Source organism: Choloepus didactylus, chromosome 6 (assembly GCF_015220235.1).
Source record: "Choloepus didactylus isolate mChoDid1 chromosome 6, mChoDid1.pri, whole genome shotgun sequence".
NCBI classification, from domain to species: domain Eukaryota; kingdom Metazoa; phylum Chordata; class Mammalia; order Pilosa; family Megalonychidae; genus Choloepus; species Choloepus didactylus.
The window spans coordinates 11881683-11906353 of NC_051312.1; the positions used below are offsets into that span (position 1 = coordinate 11881683).

At 43.6% G+C, this 24671-nt stretch overlaps 1 protein-coding gene across 1 annotated transcript in view; it reads left to right on the top strand.

The window, feature by feature from the left end:
* The window catches only part of PLAAT5 (phospholipase A and acyltransferase 5), a 32197-nt gene extending 8146 nt beyond the window's left edge, over positions 1 to 24051 (top strand). The window contains exons 4-6 of the mRNA XM_037839435.1: positions 18366 to 18474; positions 21592 to 21854; positions 23440 to 24051. Of these exons, the coding sequence (XP_037695363.1) occupies positions 18366 to 18474; positions 21592 to 21854; positions 23440 to 23532 (465 nt within the window). The 3' untranslated portion in view covers positions 23533 to 24051. The remainder of the gene's footprint in view (positions 1 to 18365; positions 18475 to 21591; positions 21855 to 23439) is intronic.
* The last annotated feature ends 620 nt before the right edge of the window (positions 24052 to 24671 follow it).

The window sequence follows — 24671 nt, forward strand, 5'->3', positions numbered from 1 at the left end:
GTTGGCAATGGTTATGAATATTCATAAAGCCTCCACATTGCCCAGTATAACAAGGTTGATCTTCTTGGAAGTGTTTCTAACACCTTACCAAATCAGGTTCTTTCACATGTTTTGTGATGCAGAAAGTTACTGCCCCCTCTGTAGCTGCAAGGTGGCTGTCTCCCCCAACACTTTCTAAGACTCCTTTCAAAAAAACTTTATAAAGACTTGCATAAGGTTAGGCTCTGGAATTTCATGCATCATAAGCAAAAAAGCAGGTCCGAAGTACTCAATGTTACTGGCAAAAATGGAGTACGAGATAAATATGGTTTTGCTTAATGACAGTGAATTAAAGAGTAGAAAACATTGCTTCGCCACAGGATTTTTTGTCCAACAGAGATCTGGGAAGATATCCGTGTCCTTGCCCTCAAGGTCCTCACAGGCTATTTGGGGAAACAGGAAGTAGAATTTATATTACAATATGACAAGCCACATCATCCCCTGATCCCCACAGGATACTTAGTATAATTAGTACTTGGCTTCATTCACCTTTCCCTCGTTTAGAGAGTTATGATGAAAACCTACCATGATATATCACTCCAAGCTGTTCTTTTTCCATCTTAACTGGATTGGGGTCTGTGCCTGTATCTCTGATGGACATTTTTCCTCTTTTTACCCTTCTATAATGTCCCCTGCTCCCCTGGGCCGTTTTGAGGCTCTGGAGTTATCCTTTCCATCATTGAACTCCCACTTCTGCTCCTTTCCCCTAGATGTGTGTGGACCTTTTAAAATACATAGAATGACTTAGTCCAAAGATCCTATTTACAAATAAGCTCACATTCATAAGGACTGGGAGTTGGGACTTGAACGTGTCTTTGTGGAGGACGTGATCAAATCCATAACCCTCCTCTTGCTTCTTTCAGGTTGATGGCCTCATTTTCCTCTACATCAAACAGCTTCCTCCATGGGGTTTGGGCAGGGAGGTCTCAGGCCACTCTGGACTTACATGCTCCCAGCTTAGCAACTCCAGAGAAAACAGTGAGAACTCCTCTATCCTTGCTTTGTATATAAAAACCCAAGAAAAGGCTCTGATTGGCCCAGTTTGGAAAGGGGTGCAGTGATTGGCCAAGCCTGCATATGACTGACATCCCCACTTGAATCACATGGAAGGAGCGGGAAGGGACAGTTACCCAAAGGAAAATGAGAGGACTGTTCTCAGGAGAACCCAGTTCCCCATGGCCTACAATCCCTACATGTCACCAAATCCATTTGTATCACCACTCCCCTCTGTGCCCCCTCTCTGTGCCGGCCACACCGGCCTCCTTTCTGGGCTTCCAGTGAACCAAGGTGTTTCCTTCCTCGGGGTCTTTGTACTTACTGAGCTGCCAGGACAGCTCTCCCCTAGTTTTTTAAATCTGGCCCTATGCTTCTTATCTTCATAGAGACCCTCCCTGATTCTGTACCTCATGTCCTCTCCTCCACCCCAGCGACATAACACTCCATTTTATGATCCCATTTATTGCCTTAATGGCACCTATTACCTTAAGTAGTTTTTTTGTTATCGATTATCTGCCTCCTTTCAACCAGAGGGCAGAGAACTCAGTCTTATTCACTGGGCTTTTTTTTTTTTTTTAAATAATGCTTAAATTAGTAGGTGCTTGGTAAATATTTGTTGATTGAGTACCAAAGGGAGAATTTTTCTGGGGAATAAAACCATCAGATATCCATTACAAGGGATTAGGAAAAAATCCTTGGTGACAGATGCACAACAGAATAATTAGGAGTAATGCACACCATTGAAGTTGTAAAGAATAGTGCCTTTGCTCTCTCAAAAGAAGTTCTACTGAGAAGCTCTTTTCAAGACTAGTGGGTGGCAAAGTTGGGATTTGAGCCAGGTTTCCTAACTCCAGACCCAGCCTTCTGTAGATGACTCTGTAGCTGTCTACCACTTTAACTCATAATCTCTCTTTTTGTGTTGTCATTAGTTGAGGCTCCAGTTTCATTACTGAGATGTCATCTGGGTTAGCGTCAGAGCTGAGAGTAAAGTTCCAGCAGGTCCAATACCTGTGTCTTGATGATTTTCTTCTGCTCCTGCTTTCCATATCTGCTCTAATGGCCAGTCAGGTATTGCCCCAAGAATCAGTATGTTCTAGAAACAGTCTAAGTGAGTCATATTTTTTTTCCCCCTAGGAGTTCAAAGTAATGCTCTCTCTTTGTGATTTTGCTCCTACCTCCCTGCCACATGCCACAGGCAAGAACAAATCCTCCACCCACTTCTTCGCACCGCACCTGTCAGATTCATAATGTTTTCAGTCGTTTTTATTATCCTGGAGGCCTTATGAAGGACCTGTGTTTCCATGCAGATGCCTTTTCTGGGAGAAGGGCCTGAGCTGCGCTGCCAGCCTGTGCAAAGGAAGGAAATAGCAGATGAATGATTTTGAAGTAATATTTTATTCCAAAGGAAGAAAAACCTTAATCTGGAACTGAAGATTAGAACAGCAGTGGGGGATTAGAGATTTCACTAGAGGCTAGAAACAGCTTCCCTGTAGTTCCCAAAATGCTGGGGAGTAAAATAAAACTGGGTAAAGCAGAGGAAAAGGGAAGGATGGGCCTTGGAAAAGCCTCTAATGTAATGAATCTCAAGCTTGGTTGCACTTTAGAATCACCTGGAGAGCTCTTAAAACCCTGATGCCTAGTTCTTACTCCACACCATGATTTAAAATCTCCCCAGATGAGTTCAGTGCACAATTCAGATGAGAATCAATGCTCAATATAATCACTTTATAGTGGGAGAAAATATATTGAGAGTGGGTACCTCTAGATGACTATTAAGTTCATTGTAAATCCCCTAATTGTTCATCTTACTACTCCTATCTAGTGGCAATATTGCAGGGGAGAGAATATTAAAGAACAAAAGAAAATGCTACAGAATTCTAAAAATCACCCTCACCCCCTACATCCCCTAGCTCTCTGTTTCCTATTCTGCAAAGTTTCTTCAGCATCCTCGATGACCAGCACACAGACCTTTTAACTTTCTTCTGCCTTAGGCTACATCACAATCAACTGTGCTGTCCTCTTACTGGAAGTAATTCCAGGAAATAACATAAAGGGTATTGATCGATGGGTGTTTGTTATTGTTGTCGGTGGGAATGACCCAGATGGGTTGAGTGGAAGTGGGCCAACAGGGGGTACTTGTATGCTCCTGGGAAGAAAGCATGCAACTGTGGACCTGATTTGGCAGGCTTTGAGAGCCCTGTGCACCGTTACTCTAGATGAAGGGTAAATGCCATAGGTCAGGACTCTCAGGTAATCGGGGTGTGCTCAGGTGTATGTGCAGTAGAGTGAGCTGGAGTCAGCAGTCGGTTCAAGACTACATAAAATCCCATCTGGGGTCTCCTTCTGGACTGACTCAGCAAAACTTGCCCCATAACATTACATCACTTCTCCCCCCCGCCATCAGTGCCAGAAATAGCCCAAGTTCCACTAATTTGTATTCCTGCAGCTGCACTTATGGCTCATCGTCATGGGCCTTTTCCTTCCTGCCTAGTGCCAGGACTTAGATACATCTCACAACTCTATGAAGCAGACACTATTATTATCCCCATTTTACAGATAATGAAACCAAAGTATAGAGAGTGTAAGGAGCTTACCCAAGATTGCAAAGATGACAGAGCTGGGGTTTAAACCTATGCAACCTGACTCCAGGGTCCCTGCTTGTAACCATCACAATAAAGAGTACATGTTGTTCTTTTCTGCTGGACTTCCAGTTCCTTGGAGAGAACAGGCCCCAGTACATAGAAGACACATGGAGAATGGAAGTTTCATTGAGTTATTGACTTGCTCTGGTAGCTGTATCCATCTGAGCTCTGGAGGTTTAGCTCTCAAACATAATTGGGGGAAGGATCTAGAAGCTGGACTTGTGAGAATTCACAACATCTCTCCTTGAATTGAGTTAGTACTATTCACATGCTTTCATGATCCTGAGAGTCTCCTCTCTAAAGGTGGGAAAATAACTTATATGGAGTTAGAAAGCATAACGTGGTGGACTGTATTATTATTATTCACCTCCCTCAGTGATATCAGGCTTGCAATGTGATTTGCTTTGGTCAGTGTTGTGCTGGTTTGAAGCTGTTATGTACCCCATAAAAGACTATGTTCTTTTAATCCACTCTTGTGGGGGTAGACTTATTGAGGGTGGGACCTTTTTTTTTTTTAATTAAATTCAGCTTTATTGAAATACATTCACACACACCATACAATCATCCATGGTATACAATCCACTGTCCACAGTATGATAACATAGTTATGCGTTCATCACCACAATCTATCTCTGAACATTTTCCTTACATCAGAAAGAACCAGAACAAGAATAAGAAATAAAAGTGAAAAAAGAGGACCCAAATTATCCCCCCATCCCACCCCATTTGTCCTTTAGTTTTTATCCCCATTTTTCTACTCATCCATACACTAGATAAAGGGGGTGTGATCCACACAATCACAACTGTCACCCCTTGTAATCTACATTATTATATAATTGTCTTCAGGAGTCCAGACTGCTGGGTTGGCGTTTGGTAGTTTCAGGTATTTACTTCTAGCTATTCCAATACATTAAAACCTAAGAGGTGTTATCTATATAGTGCATAAGAATGTCCACCAGAGTGACCTCTCAACTCCATTTGGAATCTCTCAGCCACTGAAACTATTTTGTCTCATTTTGCATCCCCCTTTTGGTCAAGAAGATACTCAGTCCCACGATGCCGGGTCCACATTCATCCCTGGGAGGCATATTCTGCATTGCCAGGGAGATTTACAACCCTGAGAGTTGGGTCCCACGTAGAGGGGAGGGCAGCAGGTTCACCTGTCGAGATGGCTCAGTTAGAGAGAGGGCCACATCTGGGCAACAAAGAGGTACTCAGGGGAGACTCTTAGGCACAATTACATGCAAGTTTAGACTCTCCCATGCAGTAATGAGCTTCATAAGGGCAAGTCCCATGCTCGAGGGCTCAGCACATCAAACTGCCAGTCCCGATGTTTGTGACAACATCAACACCAGTCCAGGTGAAGATGTCCAACACATCCGCACCTTCCCCCAGATCCCCGGGCTGGGGAGGGGGAGGCTGTAAATATAATTTTTATTATCTGCCCAAATTACTCTGGGATGTGTCACTATTTCACTCCAGCCTATACTAACCTACCGTATCTCACTTCCTATTCAAAGTTCCATGCAATTGTGGTGTTTGAACAAATCGACTGTAGAGTTGTAGAGGGTGGGACCTTTTGATTAGATTATTTCCATGGAGATGTGACCCCCCGCCCATTCAGGGTGGGTCTTAATTAGTTTACTGGAGTCCTTAAGAGAGCTCAGGGAGAGAGAGAGAGAGCTCTGAGCCAACACAGACCCAGATGCTTGGAGAAGCTGAGAGAGACAGTTTGGAGAGAAGCTAAGATATGTAATCCAGAGTTTGCCCCCAGGAGAAGCAAGCAAATACTCACAGGAGCTGAGAAAGAAGGCCAGAGACATTTTGGAGAAAGCCACTGAAATGAGAAGCTAAACCTGGGAGAGAAGGTTCAACAGAGTCAGCCATGTGCCTTCCCATGTGACAGAGGAACCCCAGATGCCATTGGCTTTTCCTCATAGAAGATATCTACCTCTTGATGCCTTAATTGGGACATTTTCATGGCCTTAGAACTGTAAATTTGTGGACTAATAAACTCCCATTATAAAAGCCGATCATTTCTGGTATTTTGCATTCCAGCTGCTTTAGCAAACTGCAACACATGTCATGCCTGGGAGAAGCTTTGGAGCCAGTGCAGGGGTTGTTGTGTTCTCTTTTCCCTCTGCCTTGATTACTGGATTATTCCTGTTAGCGGCTACTCTGCTCCATTAGCTTGGTCTCAGAGGGAAGATACGGAGCATGGACACAGATGACCTGTGCTGGGGATGTAGCTGGAGTGAGCAAAAAACCCTTGATGTAGCCTTTCAGTTTGAGAATCCTTGGTCTCCATCTCATAACACAACCTATCCTGTATGATTGTGTTCTGCTTCTGTAGTTATCTCACTGCTAATTGTGTGACATGAAAAATTTATTTTTCCTGCTGTGGACTTTTGCCTTATTGTTTGGGAAGTGAGAGTAGAGGGACAAGTTGAATTAGATCATCTCTACCATGCCTCTGACATTCTGTGTGCTGATGAAATATCCCGTGCTGGAGCTGGTACTGGGCAGCTCGTTGACATCATTTTGGGATGTTCAGTCACTGGGGGCGTTACTCTTCCTCTGTCTCCTTTGGCTGCTTTGACAGTATTGATTTTCTGTCTGTACAGAACCACGAGGGACTGTGAAGAGTCGGATTTCAGTGTGGGGTATATCCAATCTCTTTCCCTGGACCTAAGGCAAAAGAAAATGCAGTCCAGCTTTCAGCTTCCTGCAGTTCAGTTCTGCTCTCTGGGTGGGAAGCCTGGGTTGGGGCGCCCTCTGGTGGGTGTCCCACTGCCATTGCATTTTCTCTGGAGGGCAGAAGAAGACAGAGTTGGTCGGTGGGGGCAGGAGTCCTGCTCTGTCTATCGTAGACTTGCTGTGGGGCCGTAAACAAAGAACTTCATCTTTGTGGCCTCAATTCCTTCCATGCAATATAGGAGGGTAGATTGTCCAAGATACTCACAGATGCCCATGATTTCAAATGGGCAGGACTTCTGAAATGGCTAAGTGAAGCTTCATCTCAGCAAATCCTCTCCTCAAAAAGCAATGATGAATCTGAAAAAATTGTCTGAGACAACCATTTAAAGACTGGAAATTGAGAAGCACTGATTAAAGAAACACAACCGAATCTCAGAAGAAACAGTGGAAGCCAGGAGTTTTTCAGGCGCACCTCCCCAGCTCTATGGAAGGGAAGTTTGACGTAGGTGGGTGGAGCAGCTGGGAGGACCAGCAGCAGCAGCAGAGGGGGCAGTGAATTTATTTGGCACAGAGTGTAGAAAATTCCATGCCCAGAGACGTGCAGACACCAGCTATCTCAGTGGCAAACAATCACGGAAGGCCAAAGTTGCAGCCATCCTGAAGTTGCGACGCTGGTTGAGATAAGCAGACCACAGACCAACTAGAAATTTAACGAGGAAATCCTTATAATGAGACGTCTAAAGAGGGCCTTGGAAAGTTTCCACATAAACCTGGTGATATTTTAAAAGGCACCAAATGGAAATCCAGTGTTGGAAAGTACAGGGGCCAAAATTAAAAATTCACTAGTTTAGTAGGCGGCCTCAACAGCAAATTTGAACTGTCAAAAAGAAAGAAATAATCAGCAAACCTGAAGACGGGTTAATAGAAATTATCCAATCTAAAGAACAGAAGAAAAAGGAATGTAGAGAAATGAAGTTTATTTGAGGCCTGTGAGAGACCTTCAAACAAGGCAATAATTGCATTATGGAAGTCCCAGAGAGACTAGGGTGTGTGTGTGTTGGGGGGGGGGTGGTGCAAAACAAGTTATTGGAAGAAATGAGGCTTAAAACTTGCCAGATTTGGTGAAAAACATTAACCTACAGATCCAAGAATCTCAAGGAACTCTAAGCAGGATAAACAGAGACCCACACCCGGCCACATCAAAATTAAACTGTTAGAAGCCAAAGAGAAAGTCTTGAACATGAATCATTGTATGTACAAGGCAACCACAATAAAATTAACTAACAATCAACTTTTCATGAGAAACAGTGGAGTCCAGGGATGTAGGGATGTAGGATGACATATTCAAAGTGCTGAAAGAAAACAATCTGTGAACCAAGAATTCTATATCCAGTAAACTATCTTTCAAATATGAAGGAGAAATAAAGTCCCAGATAAACAAAGACTGATCAAATCCATTGCTAGCAGACCTGCCTTAAAGAAAATAACAAAGGAAGTTCCCCAGGCTGAAAGAAAACCACACCATATGATAAATCAACAGGAACAAAGAAAATGTGCCAGGAAAGGCATTACCTAGGTTGTTTTAAAAGAGAATAAATATGTATTTTTATATTTTATTCTCTTAACAAATTTAAATGATATAGGTGAAACAATAGTTATAAAATTGTGTTGTTGGACTTTTAGCACACAAAGATGTAATAAATTTGACATCAGCACAAAGGAGAGAGGTGTAAATGAATCTATATTGGAGGAAGGATATGGCACCAGATGATAACTTGAATCCACAGAAAGAAAGGAAGAGTCCCAGAAATGGCAAATACATAGGTTAGAATAAAAGACTTTATAAATACATTTTTCTCCCTTCTATCTTAATTCATTTAAAAGACATAAGTTTGTGTAAAGCAATATTTATGACTCTGTATTGACTTTATCATATATATGATATATATCATATATATGAGATATATATATATATTATGGGATAATAATGGCACAGAGGTGGGGAGAAGGAATGGAGTAATATTGGAATAAACTTTCTATATTTTAATGGCAAAAAGTTAGCAGAAATCTAAAGCAGATAGTGCTAAGTTAAGATGTATATTGTATCCCTAAAGCAATTATCCTGGCCTGCATTCACCAATACATAAAGAGCCAGTGCACCATCTTTGGTGGGTGTTTTTTTAAGCCCATGTTGCGGTCGCAGTTGATTTGTCTGGGGGGGGGGCGGCCGGTTGCTGAACCCTCGGCTCTCGGCGTTGCTCGGAGGGTACCGGCGGCGGGGGCTCTTTCCCGGAGGCGAGGGCGAGGCGGGGGACTGGGCCCGGTCCCCGGCGGAGGCGTGCAAGGTGTGGAGGGCGGCGAGAAGGGAAAGACAAGACACTCTTCCTCCAGTAGGGGTAGAACAAAAGGGGGGTTTATTCAGGGGGGTAAAGCCAAGAGCGTTTATTAGGGGTGAGCACAGGTTATATAGGCTGGCATAGAGGGCGGGGGTTGTTACAAGCCAATGCTGAGGGGATAAAGGCTAGGATTGGTTCTGAGAGGGTGCGGAGGTTAGGATTGGTTCTAAGAGGGCACGGAGGTAGTTTGAAAAGGGGCGGGAGTTGCTCTGGCAACGGTGTCTGGCAACAATGTATGCGCACTGGTGGTGATGGGAGTTGCACTGGCAACGGGGAGTGTCCGGGCAAGATAAGGGGGTGGGGAAAAGGCGGTTCCCTCCGGCAAGCCTCCCCTAACGGTGGTATTTTGGGTGAGGAAATGGGGCCTGCCTCCGGCCTCACTTTCTCAGGCCTGGGGGGCAGTGGAGGGCGCTGTCGCCCGTGCCCACCACCCTCCCCAGGGGCTGATCAGGTCCCCCAGCCCAGGCCCGCCAAGTCGAAGCACGTAATCAGTATCCCGCACATGTAAATATAATTATAAAAATAACATTTATTAAATGTAGCCATTTTGATACATAGTTGCACATACAAAAACACTTTCCTATACTACTTCCTTATCTTTATGAATATCATTTATATAGTCTAGATATTAAACCCTTATCAGACGTACGGTTTCCAAATGTATTCTCCCATTCTGTTGGCTATCTTCTTACCTTCTTGATAAAGTCCTCTGATGTGCAAATTTTAAATTTTTTTGAAGTCCCATTTATCTACTTTTTCTTTTGTTGATCATGTTTTTGGGGTAAAGTCTAAGGAAACATTGCCTAACATGGAAGATGGTTATGTTTTCTTCTAGGAATTTTATAGTTTGGGTTCTTATGTTTAGGTCCTTGATCCATTCTGAGTTGATTTTTTAATATGGTGTGAGGTGGGGGTCCACTTTCATTCTTTTACATATGGATATCCAGTTTCCCAGAACCATTTGTTGAAGATACTATTCTTTCCCCCTTGAGTGGACTTGACACCCTTGTCAAAAATCAGTTGGCCACAAATGTGAGTGTTTATTCTTGAACTCTCAATCTGATTCTATATAACTGTCCTTGTGCCAGTATTACATTGTTTTGATTGCAGTACCTTTGTACTAAGCTTTAAAATCCGGAAGTGTGAGTCTTCCAACTTCATTATTCTTTTTCAAGATGGTTTTGGCTATTCGGGGCCCCTTACACTTACATATAAATTTGATGATTGGCTTTTCCATTTCTTCAAAGAAGGCTGTTGGAATTTCAATTGGGATTGCATTGAATCTGTAAATCACTTTGGGTAGAATTGACATCTTAACAATATTTAGTTTTCCAGTCCATGAATATGGTATGTCCTTCCACTTATTTACATCTTTATTTTCTTTCAGCACTGTTTTGTAGTTTCCTGTGTGCAGGTGATTTACTTCCTTGATTAAATTTATTCCTAGGTATTTTGATGTTCATGCATCTCATTTTTGGGAACGTGTCTTGCCAGATATAAAATTCTTGCTTGGAATTATTTTCTTTCAGCATTTTAACTATTTCATCCACTGCTTTCATGCCTCCATGGTTTCTGATGAGAAATCTGCACTTAATCGTATAAGGGCTCTCTTGTGCATGACATGTTGTTTTTCTCTGGTAGTGTTTAGAAGTCATTCCTTGTTCATGGCATTCGGCAGTTTGATGACAATGTGTCTGGGCGTGGTTCTCTTTGAGTTTACCCTGTTTGGAGTTCATTGGTCTTGAATATGTGTATTCATGTCTTTCACTAAATTTTGGAAGTTTTCTGCCCTTAATTCTTTGAATGTTCCTTCTGCCCCTTTCTCTCATTTTTCTCCAACTGGGACTTCCATAATGTATATATTGGTATGCTTAATGGTGTCCCACAGATCTCTGAGTATTTGGTCATTTTTCTTCATTTTTCTGTCTTTCTGCTCCTCAGCCTGAATAATGTCAATTGTCTTATCTTCAAGTTCACTGATTCTTTCTTCTGCCATCTCCAATCTATTGTTGAAACCCTATAAGGATTTTTTTTTTTAATTTCAGTTGTTGTGTTCTTCAACTCCAGTATTTCTGTTTGATTCCTTTGTCTATTTTCTATCCTTTTATTGAGATTCTCATTTTGTTCATTTATAATTTCCTAATATCCTTTGTTTTTTTTTTTCATTTTTCCTTTAGCTCTTTCAGCATATTGAAGATCATTTTTAAAAAAGTCTTTGCTATGTCTTTGTAGATGCTTTCTGAAGTTTTATTTTGTTCCTTTGGATGGACCATCATTTCCTCCTTCTTTGTTTGTCTTGTAATCTTTTGTTGCACACTGTATATTTAATTTTAATATCTGAAGGTGTTAACTCTGGAATTTAGTCTGTAGGTCAAAGTTTGTATCCTGATTTCCTTGAGTGCCAGGAACTGACAAAAATAAACTGTTCAATAAAGGGAAAAAAAGGCTTTCACCAGCATTGGCTGGTGCTCTCCTTCAGAGTTTAGCCCTGCTGCCAGAAAGATCAGTCCAAGGCAAAAGCATGGGGCCCTCTCCATCTTTTCTGAGCATGTGTCCTGTTCATTGCTCATTGTGTTAGGAATTCCCCTGTTTATGGGGATCAAAATGTCCCCTCTACTCCCATTGCACTGGACTTCCCACCCTTTTCCAGGTGCTCTACTGTATCTCTTGAAGCCAGTAATCTTTTTCCCCAAGGTTTCACCGTTTTACACTGCCAAGCTGCTTCTGTCTGCAGGGTAAGTTCTGTATTGGTGATCTAGAGAAAAGTGTTCTGGTTTAGTCTTCTAATCCACAAACATGGAATGGCCTTCCATTTAGATTGGCACTGACATACAGACACCCCAGTATCTGCATAGGGGTTACTCTGCTCCCTCTGGAATAGGGCCTGGGACCCACAATGAGAAAGCAGGCTGGCTCCACACATGCTGGGGAGGTGTCACCAAGGGCATCATGAGCTTTTCCTATTGATTTTAAACTGCATTTTCTTGATTTAGTGCTTACCTGGTTACTGCAATACCTTAACTACTTCCCAGAGCACTGAAGAAGATGGCTCTACCAGTTTTTGCTAGTTGTTCAAAGATTCTGTGGGAAGTGGAACCCTGGAGAATCCGTCTTGGTGGACTGGAAGTCCCTTGGTGGGTTTTAATTTTTTTTTTCTTATTCTGGTGTTGGAATTTCATGACCTGGCCAATCCCCGAAAGCCCAAAATGGACCTTGGCCTTGGTTGGTTTTTTGTTTTTTGTTTTTTGCTTTTATGAAGGGGATTTATTAGGTTACAAATTTACAATTCTGAGGCCATAAAAGTGTCCAATCTAAGGCATCAAGAGGATAGCATAACTGTAGGAAAGCCAGTGGCATCTGGAACATTTTTATCAACTGGAAGGCAGGTGGCTGGTGTCTGCTTGTCCTTTGAATCTGGGTTCTGGTTTCAAAATGGCTTTCTCTGAAATGTCTCTGGGCTTCTGTCTCTTAGATTCTGTCTCTCAGCCTCTGTGAATCCTTGCTTGTTTTCCCTGGAAGTTTCTCTCTAATTGTCTGGGGGTCCTCTCTTAGCTTCTCCAGGGCAAACTCTTGACTTCATCTCTTAGCTTAGCATCTCCAAACATCTTTCTGTTTGCATCTACCAGCATCTCCAAGTGTCCGGGTCTGTGTTGTTCTTAGCATCTTTTTTGGGCATACTCTGGATTATATATTTAGCTTCTCTCCAAAATGTCTCTCTCTCTGCTTCTCTGAGCTCCTTCTCTCCATCAGCTCTCTTAAAGGAATCTAGTAAACTAATCAAGATGCACCCTCAATGGACTGGTTACACCACCATGGAAATGATCTAATCAAAAGGTCTCATCTACATCTGTGTGGGTCACATCTCCGTGGAAACAACCTAATCAAAAGGTCCAACAATAATCAAAAGACTAATAGGTCTGCCCCCATAAGATTACATTAAAGAACAGGGCTTTTATGGGGGGTACAATATATTAAAACCAGCACATTCCACCCTCTGGTCTCTAAAAAGACATATTCTTTTCCAAACACAAAAATATATTCATTCCATCACAATATCACAAATGCTTCAGTCATATCAGTAACAGTAGATAAGAACAAAGCCTTCTCAAAATCAGTTATGGGCATGTTTTGCCCTAAGGCAAAATTCACCTCTGACTGTGAAACTTAGGACAAGTTACCTGTTTCGAATATACAAAGGAGGGACAGTCATAATATAAATGTTCCCACTGCCATAGGGAGAAATTGAAAGGAAAACAGAGGTCACTGGAGCTAGACAATTACAAAAACCCACAAGGCATACTTCATTATATTTCAAAGTCTGAGAGTTATCTATAGAGTGAATGTTTTATCCTTGGGGCTTGAGAGAGCAGGTAGCCCACCCTTTCCAAGGACCTTCATGGTGGCCCCATTCTCTCCAGACACTGGGGCTATTGCTCCAACATCCATGCATTTGGGAAGCCACCTTGTTCTTGGCTTCACCCTCCTCAAGACTTGGGACAGCACCTGGACTTTATTCCATCTCTGGTCCCAGGTTTTCCTCTCTCTGAAAAGTGGGGTGATGGCCAGGCTGTCCCCAATCCCTGGGGAATGTGCTCCACCATCTCTGAGGCCTGGGGCACCCAAAATTCTTTCTGAACAATGGAGTGTTGGCCTTGGTTTTGTCTCTGTGCAGCAAGCAGCAGTTTCTGGCCTCCCTCCGGCATCCACCATGACATATAGGGCCAGTGCACCTTTTTTTTCTTCCTTCTATGTGGGTATTTATTGATCTGGCAGACCCACGAGGGTCAACTAAAGACACTGGCCTCAATTTTTACTTCAGTTTTGGCCCTTTCACCAGCAGCAGTTTCTGGGCATCCACCAGCATCTACCAATAAATGGACTGTGGACCTTTTCATTCATCGATTTGCTTTCTTTTCTGGGTAGGTGCTTTTTGGTCTGGTGGATCCCTGAGGAGCCAGCATGGACATTAACCTAGTTTTTAGCCTAGGCAGCAGCAATTTCAAGCCTCACATCAGAATCTACTGGGGTGTAAAGAACCAGTGCACCTTTTATTTTTGGTTGGGTTTCCTCCTTCTCTTGCTTGTGTTGTACAGTCAGGTAGATCCCTGAGGGATCAGGGCAGATGATAGCTTCAGTTTTGGCCCTCTTGGCAGCAGTGGCTTCAGATCTCACACCAGCAACTACCAGGAGGTAAAGTCCGCACACCTATTTTTTTTTGTTTGTTTTTCTTTCTTTTGCTTTCTGTTTGTGTGCGGTTCTTCATTTGGCAATTGATGAGAGACCAGCACAGACACTGACCTCAGTTTCAGCCTCAATGTCAGCAGCTTCTTTCTTCCCATCAGCATCTATTGAGAGCTTTGGAGAAGCAATATACCTTTTCTTTTAGGGTGTTTTATCTGTTAATATTTTATTTTTTCTTTCACCCTTTCTCTCTTTCTTGATTCTTGCTTTTCTTTTTTTCTGGTTCTTGGTATGGGAGTCTAAGGAGTGGAAAAATTAGATTTCCAGAGTAACTGTAACATAATACTGAGAGTGTTCATTTTTTTGGTTTGCTAAAGCTGACAAAATGCAATATACCATAAATGAACTGGCTTTTAACAATGAGGATTTTATTAGCTTCCAAATTTACAGTCTAAGGCCATCAAAATGTCCCAATTAAGGCATCAAAAGGATAATACCTTCTCTGAAGACTGGTCACCAGTGAGCTTGGGCTCCTCAGTCAGAAAGCAGGACACATGGCAGTATCTGCTGGTCCTTCTCTCTGAGGTTTCATTGCTTCCAGATTCTGGCTTCAGTGGCTTCCTTTCAGCTTCTCTGGGACTTTTTCCACAAGCTTCTCTGGGTTTTCTGTGTGTCCTTTAACCTCTTATAAAGGACTCCAGTAAGAGGTTTAAGACCCATCTTGGGGCACTCCTCAACTGAAATAACCTAATCAAAAGGTCCCATGTACAACAGGTCTGCACTCATGGGAATGGATTAAAAGAACATGGCCTTTTCTGGGGCACATGACAGCTTGAAACTACCACAGTAGTTCTCAACTAAAAATTATAAGACAGACAAAGAGACAGCAAAGTATGGCCCTATCACAGGGAAAAAAAGATTTGATGGAAACCATTCTGGAGGCTGCTCAGTCTCTGGAATTAATCAAAGATCTTAGATCAACTCTCTTTTTTTTTTTTTTTTTTTTTTATCATCATTTTATTGAGATATATTCACATACCACGCAGTCATACAAAACAAATTGTACTTTCGATTGTTTACAGTTCCATTACATAGTTGTACATTCATCACCTAAATCAATCCCTGACACCTTCATTAGCACACACACAAAAATAACAAGAATAATAATTAGAGTGAAAAAGAGCAATTGAAGTAAAAAAGAACACTGGGTACCTTTGTCTGTTTGTTTCCTTCCCCTACTTTTCTACTCATCCATCCATAAACTAGACAAAGTGGAGTTTGGTCCTTATGGCATTCCCAATCCCATTGTCACCCCTCATAAGCTACATTTTTATACAACTGTCTTCGAGATTCATGGGTTCTGGGTTGTAGTTTAATAGTTTCAGGTATCCACCACCAGCTACCCCAATTCTTTAGAACCTAAAAAGGGTTGTCTAAAGTGTGTGTAAGAGTGCCCACCAGAGTGATCTCTCGGCTCCTTTTGGAATCTCTCTGCCACTGTAGCTTATTACATTTCCTTTCACATCCCCCTTTTGGTCAAGAAGATGTTCTCCATCCCACGATGCCGGGTCTACATTCCTCTCCGGGAGTCATATTCCACGTTGCCAGGGAGATTCACTCCCCTGGGTGTCTGGTCCCACGTAGGGGGGAGGGCAGTGATTTCACTTTTCAAGTTGGCTTAGCCAGAGAGAGAGGGCCACATCTTAGATCAACTCTCTTAAATAAGATTAATGAATGAAAGAAAAAGAGGAAAAAGAACTAACAGAAACCAAGAAAACATATGAACAAAATGAGAATTTCAATAATGAGATAGAAATTATACAGAAGATCAAATGAAAATTTTGGAGCTGAAAAATACAGTAACTGGAATGAAAAATTCAAAAGAGGGGTTCAACAGCAGATTGGAAGAGGCAAAAGTAAGGCTCCATGAACTTGAAGATAAGACAATTGAAATTGCCTAATTTAAGAAGTAGAAAGAAAAAAAAATGAAAAAAAGGAACAGAGCCTGAGGAACCTGTGGGACACCATCAAGCATACCAATACACACATCTAGGAGTCCCAGAAGGAGACAGAAAAGATATTTGATGGAGTAATGACTGAAAAGTTTCCAAATCTGACATAATTTGTGAACAAAAAAATCCAAGAATCTCAAGGAACAACAAGCAGGATGAACCCAAAGAAACCTACTGAGACACTTTATAATCAAACCCTCCTCCTTTGTCTTGCAAAAGTCAGACAAGCAGATCTCTTCATATTAAAATAAGTATTTAAATGAAGCTGGACTTCTGTTACACCCAGTTGGCCATTAATTCAAGCTGCCATCTTTAGAAGTCAATTACCTAATAAAGTAAATATTTTATAATGGATTTTATTCTTTAGAGTATTTTTAGGTTTATAGAAACATGTTTGCAGAAAGTACAGAGAGTTCTCATATTCCTGCTCCCCAATTCTCCTCCAACCCTGTACACAGTTTCTCCTATACTTAACATCTTGCTTTAGTGGGGTGCATTTATTACAATTGATGAACCAATATTGACAGGCTATTATTACCTAAAGTCTATAGTTCAAGTAGGGTTCTCTCTTTGTGTTATACAGTTTTATAAGTTTTGACAAATATATAATGCCATGTGTCCACCACTTAAGTATCATACAGAAACCTTTCAGTGCCTCTAAACATATGCTGTGCTCCACTTAGTCATCAGCTTTCCCCTCATCCTACCATCTCTATAGTTTGTCTTGTCATAATGACATATCATACGATTCATACAAGATGTAGCTTTTTTCACTTAGCAATATGCATTTAAAATCCCCCAATATCTTTTTGTGGCTTGATAGCTCATATTCTTTTTATCTGAACAATATAGTATATAGATGTACCAGAGCTTGTTTATCCATTACTTAGTGAAGGAATTTGTCCATCTCATCTGTTATCAAATTTGTGAGCATAAAGTTGTTTATAATATTATTTCATTATCCTTTTGATGTGAATTGGATCAGGTTTGATGGCCTATCTCATTTCTGATCTTAGTAATTTGTGTTTGATACACTATCAAGGAATAAGAAATGCATAAAATTAGTTTTGAAAGAAAATAATAAATTAATTGGTTTTATACCACACCAAAAACAAAACAAAACAAAAAAATCGTGAGCCAATTAATTCCCATTGTTTAAGCGAACTCATTGCATGGTATTGGCTTTAGCAACCAGGAAACTAAAACAGTCCAGGACCCCTAAAAGCATAACTGAAATCAGTATTGTAGGTTGGTCTCATCCTGCTGCATGGAGTCCTGCTGTTATAGCCCTAGTTACCAGGACAACAGTATCTGGCACAGAGTAAGTGCTCAATAAATATTTTTCAGAAGACAGACACTCCACATATTTATACCCCCGTGTCCATTGCATGTGTGCATGTTTTCATTCTCTCTCTTTCTCTCTCCCTGTCTCACACATACTTCCCACACAATGTCCTGTAGATGAACAACTTCCCCACTCCAGGCCTCTCTGAAGAGACAGTGTATCCTCCTGGGTCCAATAAAGGGCTAGAAACTACAGTAGTTTAAACAAGGGAGGTTTAATATAAAGAAATATTAAACTATGATAAAAGAGCAACTGTAAGATGTGAGGAAACTCTCTATGGTTCCCAGGGCTGAGGGAGAGTATTCAAGGCAGGACAAACCTGGAAGGGGTTCAGACCTCACTGGAGAAGGTGTGGTTGAGCCCACAGGATAGCAGAGCAGTTTGCAGATGTGGCCAGCCTGGAGCTGCCCTGCACTCGCTGAGCAAGCAGGAAGCAGCGCTCTGGATGCTGGCAGGGAGCCAGCTATCAACAACGGGCGGCATGGGCACTGGAGGGCAGGGGAAAAGGGGGACCCTCCTTGCAGCTGGTAGGCCACCCAACGGGCTTGCAGAGGGAATCAGGGCTCAGAAGGCCAGAGGACTTCAGGGACCGAGTGTTCTGGGCTCAGTCCAAGCTCCAACTGATGTCATCACACCCACACTGCTGACATCCCACCCCCTCTTCCCACTCCCAGGCAGAACTGCAGGAGAAACCCTGGTCTCTTGCAATAATCTCTCCAGCACCTTCTCTCGCTTAACTTCGAGCTCACTTTAAAGGATAGATGCTTAAAGAAATTCCATCATTGATCACAGAGCATTTGGCACTGAGAGGCAGTAAATTGATAACAGGCAGAGGTAGCCTCTGTCACTCTAGCACTGATAGTGACACTAGGAGAGGAGGGGCCCTGTGGTTCTTTGTGTGAAAGGAGCTTCTCCAGCCTGGGTTTCCAAAACATGATGAACAGTAGTGGGGGGTTTGGGGCTGAGCTGTCCTGCTCCCCAATTAGGGTCTCTGGAGTTCCTTGGGGCATGTGCAGTTTGTATATCTGTTTTTATTTTTTTCTCTCTTCCATTATAGGACAAACCAAAACCCAGACCTGGAGACCTGATTGAGATTTTTCGAATCGGCTATGAGCACTGGGCCATCTACGTGGAAGATGATTGCGTGGTCCATCTGGCTCCCCCGAGTAAGAGTGGATACTCTGTTGAAACATTGGTGTTGGAAGTTAGGGAAGTGCATAGAAGTGCAGTTAGCTGTTATGTTCTTCAACTTCTGCCCTTCTTTAATACAAAGCACCTGAAGCATTACTGAACTTTGTTAACACATAATAGAACTTGGTCTCTGTCCACAAATGACCAAACGACTAGCATTAAAGGAGGCACAAATATAAAATTGTCACCCAATTTCCCCAACCTTCTAGATCATACTTTCTTTTAAAATAAAAATTTAGGGACGTGGGCCTCCCTCCTGTATTGATAACAGTCCAGGACCCTTCCTCGCATTTCTGAGGACTCCTGGAAGGGGTGAGGATGCTTATGTGCCCAGCTTGTCACTTGCGCACATTGTCCCAAAATGCTGCTTCCAGAGTCCTGATCAGCTTTGGTGGTCTCCCACTGTGCCCCCTTGGGTTCCAACCTGCTTCAGTCTGCTTCACCCTAACTGTAGATATACCCTCCTTTCATTTCTCAAAGCTGAGATTTGATGGGGAGGAGGTGGTGATAATAGAGGAAAATCACAGCATAGATCAGGAAATAACCTAAAGGGGTTGATGTCTAGAGCCACTGGTTACAGTGGATGCCTCAGGAGATGGGAACGGGCATGGGGGGACTGGAGGTGGGGTGGGGTGGACTTGGAGATGAGGAGGGAGTGGGACTCTTTGATACCTTTTGAATTTTGTATCCTATGCATATATCGCCTATTTGAAATGAGATTGCAGAAGGCACTGGCACCAATGGCTATTGGCTTCACCTTGTCCATGGCTCTCATCCCTGTGTCCTCCTTGTCCGGGCCTGCCTCCTGCCTTGCTGGGACCATCCTACCAAGCAGAGACCCTCTCCCATTGCCTCTCTTTCCTGTCCCATCCACTCACACCCTTCCCCACTTCCTGTCTTGAAGCCTCCCTGAAGAAAGTAAAAACTGCTTTCATGGCAATCATCTCCACCCATCCTTTCCAGAACAAGTCAAGGAGCCTCCCTCTTGGATAACCAAAGAGCTCATTCACAGTTTTGTTCTCTACCCCCCACCCCCTACCATCAGATCTTTCTCAAAAATGAATTCTGCCATATCTGCACCTGAAGGTCAAATGCCTACTGGCAGCTTTTGTAAAACCAGCAGTTTTTCTTCAAACACACAAGAAAAGAACAAGGGACATTTCTTGCCATCAGATAGCTTAGAATGCCTATACATGCATGGGGTAGGAGAAAAACAGTCCTAGCATTAAAGAAGACACAAATATAAAATTGTCACTGGCGTTGGGCTGGTTCTATACATATAGTTTCTTTCTTTTTTTAAAATACAGTTTTATTGAGATTTATTCACACACCCTACAGTCATCTACAGTGTACAATCAGTTGTTCACAGCACCATCATACATTTGTGTATTCAAGACCAGAATCAAGTTTTGAACCTTTTCCTTACTCCAAAATAAAAATAAAACCAAAAAAGAACACCTAAATTTTTCCATCCCCTCTGTCCCACCCTATTCTTCATCTAATTTTTGTCCCCATTTTTCCACTCATTTTTCCATACACTGGATAAAGGGAGTGTGAGCCACAAGGTTTTCACAATCACACGGTCACACTGTGCAAGCTACATGGTTATACAATCGTCTTCAAGAATCAAGGTCATGAGTTACAGTTGGACAGCTTCAGATAGTTCCCTCTAACCATTCCAACACACTAAAAACTAAAAAGTGGTATTTATATAGCATATAAGAATACCCTCCAGAGTGACCTCTCGACTCCATTTGAAATCTCTCAGCTACTGGAACCTTATTTTGCTTCATCTCTCTTCCCCCTTTTGGTCAAGATGATCCTCTCAATCCTACAGCACTGGGTCCAGGCTCATCCTTGTGCCAGTTCTTGACCTTCTCCGAGCCTCTGCCTAAGGACTGAATACAATAAAGTAGGAGATTTCAAACTTTTCTTTTTTCAAAGTGGTGGAAACTGGTTTCTGAATAAACTGCTCATGAGAATCCCGATATTTGAATAGAGATAAAAGCGAGGACGCTCTGGTTTGGAGCTGAAGGGGAGTGGGTGCCATCAAGAGCCCCACCTTTGACCCCGCTGTGGCCATGGAGGTGTGCCAAGGAACCACCGCACCCGGGAGCTCACCAGGCACATAGAGGGCCCTCGTGCATGTTGTTTGGGAAGACTACTGAAATCTGGTTAGGACAGTGTTCTGGTTTGCTAATGCTGCCATTATGCAAAATACCAGAAATGGATTGGCTTTTATAAAGAGGGTTTATTTGGTTATAAAGTTACAGTCTTAAGGCCATAAAGTGTCCAAGGTAAGGTATCAACAATAGGGTACCTTCACTGAAGGATGGCCGATGGCATCCGGAAAACCTCTGTCAGCTGGGAAGGCAGTGGCTGGCATCTGCTGATCCCGGGTTGAGTTCTAGCTCCTCTCTTAGTTCTTGTGGGTTCTTCAAAGTGTTGCTCTTGGGGCATTGTCCTCTCTTAGCTTCTCCGGAGCAAAAGTCTGCTTTCAATGGCTGTCCTCAAAATGTCTCTCAGTTGCTCTCTAAAATGTCACTCACAGCTGCTCTTTATATGGCTCCAGTGATTTAATTTAGACCCACCCTGAATGGGTGGGGTAACACCTCCATGGAAATTATCCAATCAAAGGTCTTGCCCATAGTTGATTGAGTCACATCTCCATGAAAACAATCAAACAGTTCCAACCTAATCAACACTAGTATGTCCATCCCCACAAGACTGCATCAAAGAACATGTTGTTTTGGGGGACATAATACATCCAAACCAGCACAGACAGCAAGACTCAAATCCGAGGACCAATTAGTACTATCGTCCTGTTACCCCAGACTCCATTAGAGCTCCCTAAGGTACCACCAGAGTTTAATAAGAAAGACATCCCTGCGGGGTGTGGGAGCAGAAGGGGCAGGGCCAGGCAAAAGGCTTTCTGGGGCAGCTGGTCCTTTGCAGTTCGCCTCTTGCTCTGCCAGACCTTTTAGAGACCGCGAAGCCAAGACCCCTCAGGGCAGCGGCTCACGCAGGTGAGCCAGTGCTCCGCCCACAGCCCCCTGCAGCTTCCCAACTTCCTGTTTGTCCTTGGTCTCCAGGCGAGGAGTTCCAGGTCGGCAGCATCACTTCCGTCTTTAGCAACCGCGCCGTCGTAAAGTACAGTCATCTGGAGGACGTGCTGCACGGCTGCTCCTGGAAGATTAACAACAAGCTGGACGGGACGTACCTGCCCCTGCCCGTGGACAAGATCATCCAGAGGACGAAGAACATGATCAACAAGATCGTGCAGTATAGCCTGTTTGAAGGGAACTGTGAGCACTTTGTCAACGATCTCAGATACGGCGTGCCCAGGAGCCAGCAGGTAGGATGCCGCGTGCTTTGACGATGACTTCCGGCCGAGCTTCATCAGCGATCGCAACAGCCAGCGGTGCCCCTTCGATTGGTACAGGACTTGACGGTCCTGGAAGGATCTTCACCTGGGTTAACCTGTGGAGGTGCTGTGAGACCACCTGGTTGGAGCCCCAGCCCAGCCATTCGCCCGGTGGTCTCCTGGGTCAAGTCACTTTATTTCTAGGACCTTTTTTTCCTTTACAAAAGTGTTAAAGTGAGGTAGAGACTTGATCGCTAAAGTTGCAGTCTGACAGCCCGCGGTCCACATTTGGCCCACGGAAGTCTTTTACTTGGGTGCATAGTATTTTCTTTTGTTTTTAATTTGAATTACTTGCCAACACTTAAAGTATAGAAATTATAGAAAAAGATCTGGATTCCCAGCTTTTCTTGAACTACCGATGGATCAGGCCGCTGGGCCCACAGGTCCTGTTCCTCCTACCCTGTGGGGTGGGGCTGGTGGCAGCCGCCCTTTAGGTGGGTGGAGGGGGTGGGTGTGCTATCCACCAGCTTCACTTCCAGACCCTGCCCGGCCCCTGCTGCATTTGGGTTTGTGACCGCCCCTGCCTGCTCCCAGTGCCTTACAAAGCAGAGATCGGTGAAGTGTGGTGCAGTACAAGTGGCAGAGCTTTGAAAATCCTAAATACCTGTAACTATCTGAGCCACTCCTGTTAATATTTGTTCCTTACTAATACCCCATGATATGATCAGAGGAAGTATTTATTGTCCCCTTTTTAAGAGATGAACAACAACAAAAAAAGTATTAGAGGCAGAACCTCATTTTACTCTGTTTCTTGGCTAACAGACTGGGCTCAAACCCCAATATGTCAGTCTCTCTACTGCTGACACCCCAGCTGTCAATGGGCACTGGCAGATCTGAACCCCCCACCCTGTGTTTGCTTTCTGCACCTCTCCCACCCCCATGTACTCTGCAGCCTCTCTGCCTTCCATTCTTGCCAGGCCTTGCTATGGTGCCAGGGGCTTGGAAGGCTCTGCTATGTGGTATCTCCCATCCCATAGGCCTTGATGCATGAGGAAAAGAAGCTCAATTTTAAGTGTAAAGGATGAGGAGCTTCTAGGAAGCCCTCCTAAGGAGCCCAGCCTGAATCTAATTTAAGTCGCAGTCACACAGTGAATTAATGTCTTAGCTTAGGTAACCTTGTCCACCGGAGTTCCCCTCTCTGGCTCTCAGATTCCACGTGGAGAGAGTGGGGGCCTCAGTGGCCATGATCCCCTAAGATCTTTTGCCTCTGAGTCCCACACTGTGGGCAGATCCTGGGTGGGATGGCTGTGATAGAGGAAGGGGGTCAGGACCCTGGGTACCCCCCAGGGCAGAGAGAGCGTGCCCGACTAGGATGTCTGTCTCGGGCAATCTTGGCTTCTCTTGATCACTTGTAGATCTAGGATTTTTGGAAATTGAGGATAGCACAGGCTGCTTCCTCCTCTAGGAAAAGACTCCAGGCAGGCCAGTCCCTGAAGGGGAGCCATGGGGCAGAGGCAGGGGACAGTGTAGGCCCAGGATGGCCACTGACCGCCCCGTGACCTGATCTGCTTTGCAGGTGGAGCATGCTCTGAGGGAAGGCGCAAAGGCGGCAGGCGCGGTCATTTCAGCAGTGGTGGATAGCATAAGGCCCAAACCAGCGACTGCCTGAAGACGCTGAAAACTCCGAGCAGAGGAAGAATTGACACCAGCAAAGAGGAAGCACCTCCTTTCCTCCCCTAATTGTCCTCTCTCAATGGCTCCATGTAAGAGAATTGTGAGCTTCCGGAAGACTCTAGAATGTATCCAATTACCCCTCCAGAAAAAAAAAACATCCAATATATGTGATCATAGACCCATGACTCTCTGAATGGGAAGAACTAACATTTGCTGTGCATCTATTATGTGCTGGGCACTGGGCTAGACCTTTCATAGTATCAGTTTAATACTCTGTTTCTAGCAGTGGGTCCTGCTCATTTCTTAGGCTGACCTTAGCCTGGGATGTTTGAATGCCATCTGAAACATCTTGGAAACTTCCATTCCGACATTTCCAGTGATGAATGCTTTTCAGAAGTTCTTTTTATTGAGCTAAAATAGATTTGTCTTCTTTCCATTCATCCTCGTCTCGCCCTTTTACATCACACAGTGGCCTTTGGGGCAGGAGGATGTTGAGAAAACCTCTAACTTTCTGTTTTGGGCCAACATCAGGGTTGACAGAAGTCCTAAGTCGGTTGTGAGGATACAAGGCACAGGGGAGTGTGGGCAGAGACCCCCAGGTTGGATAGTGGACTCCTCCAGCTCCCATGCTGTCCATAAAACTGTGGACCCTGGAATGGACACCCCAGACTTTGCAGATGAGGACAGGGGTTTCTTACAGTGTTATTAAGGATACTTTAAGAATGCTTCTGCTTTCTGGGTTGGATGCTGAAATCTCTGCTTTCAGTGGGACCCCTTCAGTGAGTCTTGTAGATATAAGGCAAGGGCATACACACTGTTGGGGGGTGGGGTACCCCCAGGGAAAGCAATCTGAATGCAGATGTTTCTGAGATGTGAAACACTCTGCTTTTGTTGTGTACTTCGTTTTTAGTGTTTGTTACAGTTTGCTAATGCTGCTGTTATGCAAAATAACAGAAATGGATTGGCTTTTATAAAGGGGGTTTATTTGGTTACAATGTTACAGTCTTATGGCCATGCAAATGTCAACAAAGGCATTAACAGTAGGGTATCTTCACTGAAGAATATCAGTGGTGTCTGGAAAACCTCTGTTAGCTGAGAAGGCCCGTGGCTGGTGTCTGCTTGCTCCCTAGGTTG